Source organism: Nicotiana tomentosiformis, chromosome 5 (genome assembly GCF_000390325.3).
Source record: "Nicotiana tomentosiformis chromosome 5, ASM39032v3, whole genome shotgun sequence".
NCBI classification, from domain to species: Eukaryota; Viridiplantae; Streptophyta; class Magnoliopsida; order Solanales; family Solanaceae; genus Nicotiana; species Nicotiana tomentosiformis.
The window spans coordinates 60,067,861-60,074,466 of NC_090816.1; the positions used below are offsets into that span (position 1 = coordinate 60,067,861).

At 40.5% G+C, this 6,606-nt stretch overlaps 2 protein-coding genes across 2 annotated transcripts; both read right to left on the reverse strand.

Annotated features, from left to right (window-relative positions):
- Positions 1–3,203: 3,203 nt before the first annotated feature.
- Positions 3,204–4,385, reverse strand: LOC108943326 (cytochrome b). The gene is given in 1 exon segment (XM_070174952.1): positions 3,204–4,385. A coding segment is annotated over 1 exon segment (1,182 nt).
- An 890-nt stretch (positions 4,386–5,275) lies between these two features.
- Positions 5,276–6,606, reverse strand: LOC108943327 (large ribosomal subunit protein uL5m). The gene is given in 2 exon segments (XM_070174953.1): positions 5,276–6,081; positions 6,083–6,606. Coding segments are annotated over 2 exon segments (564 nt in total). The 3' UTR covers positions 5,276–6,041.

Consider the following 6,606-nt stretch of genomic DNA (forward strand, 5'->3'; position numbering starts at 1 on the left):
ATCTAGATCCGGAGGGCTCAGTAGAGCAGGAGAATGCTCAGGTCCGTCTACGTGTGATTCCTCATTTGGTTCCTAAAACGTGAGGTGAGCTGCTGATTCTAATCTTGGACTGACTCAACATAATGCTTCCAGAAAAGTCTTTTAACCAGAAATAAGATAAAAGAATAAAAAAAAGACCATAGTAGATCTATGATTAGCCCTCGGTCAGGATGGTCCTATCGAAGAACTTGATTCATGCAAAGAAAGAAACTTAGGATATGAGACTTGTGGAAGCATCAGGGCTGGGTCTGCGAGTGAAGCCCCAAAATCTCAAATCCCCTAATGCCTACCAAATAAGAGTCCTACTGAGGATCCGGTGTCTAAGGTATCTAGGATTTCTCCCAAAAGTAAGTAGGAGTGCTCCTCCTTTCAAGCCTTCTTCCTTACAGTCTATAGACCTTACCTCACTAATCTTTTATTTTCTCTCGGGATTTTGTTTGAGTTGCTATCTTAGTAGTTGCATTCCTTGTAGCCCCCTTGAAAGAGGAAAAGGGCCTAAGACTGTGTAGTTCCATCTCCTTGAGTTTCAATTGGAATGCTAGGGGTTTACGTCCTAGTGTAATTCCCAAAGTCCTAAGTTCTTCCTTTCAATCCAAGTCGAGTTAATAGTTTCTATGGTAGGACTAACGAGATTTCTTTTGCTTAAGGCTAGGAGTATAGACAGGTTTCTGGATCTCGAGATTAGTTTAATTTCTTTGGCTAGGAATAATAAAAAAAATCTAGGAAAGCTGATTCTAGATCAATATCAATAAAAATCAGGTTCTAGGGCAAGTGAATTTGAAAGCAATCTCATTTAAAGAGAGTTAGAAAAGCCAATCCAGTTATTTTCTTGCAGCCAGTGGATGAGAGTGCCCTTACATGTAGTTCCAGGCCAGTTCCTGTTTAAGTTGGAGTTTTCTATGGAAAAGAAAAAATTGCCTATGCTTAAAGAGTTTCCATAACAAGGACTAAGCGTGAACCTATCCAATTTCAGTGCCATAGGAGTCAAGAGCTAGAGCAATAAAGTAGGGATTTTAGGAAAACAAATTATCTTCTCGGGGAAGCGGTGCTCTCTTTTGCATAAGCCCTTTGTTAAGTAAGGTGATGGTGCTCTTTATCTGCTGCTTTCCCTCCTGGAAAGTGACTTAAAGAAAACAAGTGAAGTAAGCCCCCCTCCCCCCCCGATGCAAGCGAGCTAAGGGGCTTAAAGTTATCCCAGTACCAGAGAGACACTTCACAGAGTGTGATACTAATGGTTAGGGGGATGGTAGTAACCCAACTACAAGCACATGAACTCGCTATACCAATAGTTCTCTGCCCGCAACCCAAGCTCCTACTTCGAATGATTGAACAATTTGAACGGGGCATACATACGACTTTGATTAACGACTAACTAAGGCTAACAGAATAACAGAATCGAAAGCAGACGTAATCGAAAGAAAGCTTGGGCCGAATAGAAGAGGCTTGCAATGATGGAAGGCTTACGGGATAGGGTCATACTCATATAAAATATTTCCTAACTAAACCAATTGGGGTAATAGACCCACGAAGCAAAAGCATATTTCCTAGCATTGAACCTTACTTCAAAGACTGGAAAGCTTACAACACAGGTAATAGAGCGGAGCCTTAGGCTGATAAACTGATTGAAGGCAGGCCAAGAGCATTACCTACGAGGATTTATTAGGATGGCTCAAAGATTGATTCGGTCTTTTCTCAAAGGAGGATACGATTAAATTAGCTTTGGACTACAAGAGAGCTAGACAACGGGAATAAAAGGTTTGCGAGGAAGAATCAATAACCAATGGTTCTACAACTGCAACAACACTTACTGAAAAGACTATTCTATGACCAGCCGCCTACTTAATTACACTTCAAGCATTAAGAAAGTTCCTTCTTCTACCAATATGAGATAGACCGACAGCCGGTACGGGACTAAGGGACTGTGGGAATAGCAAAAGACCGGATTCAAAGATATAGGCCAATCAAAAGGAAGATGGTGAAAGACCACCACAAAGAGACCCTCGCTCATGCCTTAGTCTTATTCGAAAACAAAAGCGGATAGACCTTCCTCAAGAAAAAGGCCAATATGATTTTGGGGGGCATGTAGGCGGAGAAAGGCTGGGAAACTATAAGGTCTCGTAGGAAAAAGACAAAACTTAGGTAGGTTGCCACGCAGAGTGAAGGTAACTAACCAATTCCCCAAGGTCTAGTAAACTAAGATGGTAGTGAAGACAAGGTTAATTCACTCTGGGATTGGTTGTCCCGTCTACTCTAACATCGGAATAATCATTATAATACGATGATAGCACCTGATTCGCAAGAAATTCCATGCTCTCCTCTTAGCAATGAACTAACTAGGGCTACTTTCAAAACTGTAGATTTTGTAATAAGACCCTATTCATGGGCATTCTCTGACTTAGAATCGAATTCATACCCGGCAATCTATGATCTACCTAGCGCCTTAGTTTATGTTGAATAAGCATACCCGATTTCCAACTAATTGTCATATAAAGTGACCCATGCTTTATGTCCTAGCTTGAAAGCATTCTTTGAAGCAAAAATTATGGTAAATCAAGCTTGCGTAGAATACTTGACTTTTCCATGTGCAAGAACACAAAAAGTATTCCCCCCTAAAGCTCAGCTATGCGAAGGCCTTTCGGAGATTGACCTTTCTTTCTCTTCTTCCCGGACTGATCTGTTGTGATCTCATAATCGATTGCTCATATGTCCATTTCGTTCTGGCAAGTGCTCATCTCCAGCTCTGTTTCCAACCTTTCATTTAATATATCATTCCCGTATGCAATACCTCTTATTTAATCTTGCTATACGTCCAAGCCTTCTCCCATCGGTAGTTGGAAGCAGAGCTGAAATTGAATATAACTGAAGGAAAGGCTATATAGGTATGATAGGAGGGTACGGTTAAGCAGGTAAGTGAAGGCTCTCTCTCTCTCTCGCTCTATGGTCTTGTGTAAAGCCTTTTCGCCTATCTATTATTTCTTTTTTATCTTTATTCAAATTAAGCAGATCGAAAGCACGAAAAGGAATGTCTTAATGTGCCCTTACTCTAATTCGAAATTCGTCTCTTTCTTTCTATTCTAATTCCTCTCCCTTCATTCCTCGATCCGCTTGTAAATTCTTGGTGTAATACTCACTGATAAATGATTGGTATCAAAATTTATCACTAATCAGGTGTGATTAGTCTCATCCATGTAAGAATTAGGAATTCCTCTTCTAACTCGTCCCAGAATGGGCGTTATGGAAAAGAACAAGAAGAAAACTAAAGGAGAAAGTTTTCCAATAGTAACAAAGGGTCCCTCCACAAGTTGACATCCGATCCAACCTAGTAGTAAGCAATCCGCCAAAAGCAAACAAAATATCCCTTGTTGAATCGGTTGAAAACTTGAACTACGTACATACATACTTTTAAAAAAGGGTAAAGCCAACATACATATAAAAGCTGATGCTATTGCAGCTACACCTCCCGCTTTGTCAGGTATACTACGAAGAATGTCATGGAACAGTAGGAAATACCATTCTGGCACAATATGAGGTAGGGTGGACATCAGATTCGAAGGTATATAATTGTTGGGATGCCCCAAAACATTAGGAGCATAAAATATCCAAATGGAAAAAATGATAGCAAAAGATACCCAAACTATTAGATCCTTTACATAAAAATAAGGGTAAGGAGCAATTTTATCCATTTCTAAATGTACACCCAATGGATTATTGGATCCATATTGATGCAATGCGGCCAGATGAAGAAGACTGGCACCTACTAAAATAAAGGGGAGTAAATGATGAAGACTAAAAAATTGATTTAAAGTGATATTGTCCACGGAGAACCCACCCCAAAGCCAAGTCAATATGGTAACTCCTACTACAGGTATGGCGCTAGCTAAGCTTGTAATTACTGTAGCTCCCCAAAAGCTCATCTGACCCCAAGGTAGTACATATCCTATAAAAGCTGTCACAATCATTAATAGGAAGATTACAACTCTGAGACACCGAACAAATTCTCTAGGACTGCTATAACTGGCATGATATAGACCACGGAAAATATGAAGGTGAACCACAATGAAAAATATACTTTCCCCATTAGCATGCATATAACGGAGAAACTAGCCCCATTCAACAGCTCTCATAATGTGTTCTACGCTGTTGAAAGCTAGATCCACATGAGGTGTGTAATGAATAGCTACAAAAATGCTAGTCACTATCTGAATGACTAAACAAATACCAACTAACGAATCAAACCCCCACCAATAACTAAGATTGCTCGCGGTTGGATAATATATCAAATGCTGATTAAATGTGGAGGATATAGGTTATTTAAGAAGAGAGAGTCGTTGGTTCCTTATAGTCATTTATTTATTTATCTTTTCTATCGTGACAACTCTAGTTCCCCCAACTTTTAGCATTTTAGGGCCCTACTATGTATTCAAATTAGAGTACCCTTTCTTCCACTTTTGAAGGATGGAAAGGGTATACAATGAAAAATGCATCGAAGGGGTCGGATCACCCTCGGTCACTGAAGAGTCATCCGACTTCTCGGTGACCAAATAAGAGATATTTTTACCACTTTTTTTTCTCTCCAGCACTCTCTGACTGATCATCTTGCTGCAACAAAGAAAGCTTAGGAATGAATCTAATGGAAATTTTGGTCTCTGTCCGCTTGGAAGATTATTCTTTCCTCCTCGGTGAAAGAGGGCAAAAAAGGTGTGTGGGAGAAAGAATTCTAAAAGGAGAGAAGATTTTATCCACCAAGCGGGACAGAGTGCGACCCCTAAGCAATTGGGGGTTCTCGCTCATCTCTTGGGGGTCCATCTCATCTGAAAACTTTTCCTCTTCCATTAGCATAGCTAAATTTGAATAAGATGAATCAGCCTCAGGAAAAGTAAGACTCCTTGCCTTGATTTAATTTAGCTTTGCTGCGCCCTGAATCAATCAAAAATCTTATTGATTTGATTCATCCCATTTCATTTATTTGGGCGAGAGGGAGGCTGTGAGTCACCTGGGCTACGAATTTTTCCGTTGGTTGATTCTCGAAATCATCTCTTGAAAAAAAGAAGGCCCTCGGGTCCAGACCCACAAATGAATAGGAAGCGAGGCGAGGGTCCTTCATTAAAGGGGGGAAAAGAGGGGGGGGGCTTTATTCTTAGGGGGCCGCCTTGCGCAGCTTTAGAAAGGAGAGAATTTTAGAAAGTCATTCTCTCCAACCTTTTCTATCTATCTTTAGAAGTAGGGCGAGAGAAACTCATTATGATATTTGCGTTGGTGTTTCCAACGAAACTAAGAACTTTTCTTCTTTCTCATTCGGAAGGCTCAGTCCCACACCCTGACTTCAATGATGGGAATAACCTCCGCACTCCGGTGCTCCACTGAACAACAGTTCTCTGCCTTACTATATATAGAATAGTGGTCGATCCTTCGGGAGTTACATTCGTAACTTAATGTAATGTTATGTTCATGCGGTCTTATTCTATCTTTCCAAGAGTACTACCCTGTGCGTAGTCCATGTCTAGGGAGCATACTTGACAGGAGATAGACACAGGCAGTAGAGGGGTCCCCCACTTCGATTCCCGCCCCATTAGCATCTATGATCCTAGATAAGGGATTAGTCCGTTAGGTCTTTTCGGTCCGGAGCCGGCTGGTAATGGACCTACTTACCTTGCTTGTAGACCTACTGCGGAGCTAACCCTTATTCTATTGGTTTGGTAGTTGCTCCCAAAACGATTTCTTTATGCCCATCAAAGGACCTCGAGGTGCTAATCCACGAAAAAGGATACGAGAAATGTTTATCATATACAGAATGAGGGCAACCCGTGTAAATACATCTATTTCTTACTCTTGCAAAGGAACTCTTTCTTGGCAACTTGGACAACTTATAACGATGTTTGTCCCACATATCACTAGGAAGATCAAGATATTTACAAAGGGCTTTATAAAGATTTCGTCTCAATTCATATTTAGCCGCGAGCAATCTACGTTTGTGATCTCATATATTTCTCTTCTCCGACATCTTACTGAGTTCCCCCCTCATCTTTTCGCAAAAAGCCGCTCCGATGGTAAAGTCTCGTCTTATTTGTTGGCTTAAGTTACAATAGAAATATTGAACCCTAGAATATGTTCAAAGATCTCGAAATGATCTTCCAATTCGGGGGAGAATTCGCAAAATTTCGTTTCCATCGAGAATTGAATTGACCTTTCCCTTATTTCGACTGGAGAATCTAACAGAGACATTACTGTGGATATTCTGACAAACTAATTAGACATTCCATGCCCTCGGAGAGTTCTTTGTCATGCTAGGTCACTGACATATCCTTTTTTGTCTTTAATGGACCCCAAGAATGGATTGGATCAAAACGACTTTCCTGTTGAAGACCTTTGCGTCTGTATTAATTTCTGACCGCACGGAATCTCCATAGCCAATTTTCCATTTTTGATAGAAGGTGCTGTCTTTGGTACTACTATTATTTTACACGATCTAGGAACTTCCATAATATTGGCATGATTCGGTTTGAGCAACAGATCCTGACGTGAGATATTTTTGTAATGAAAATAGAGTGGAAACATGAGTTGATCCAT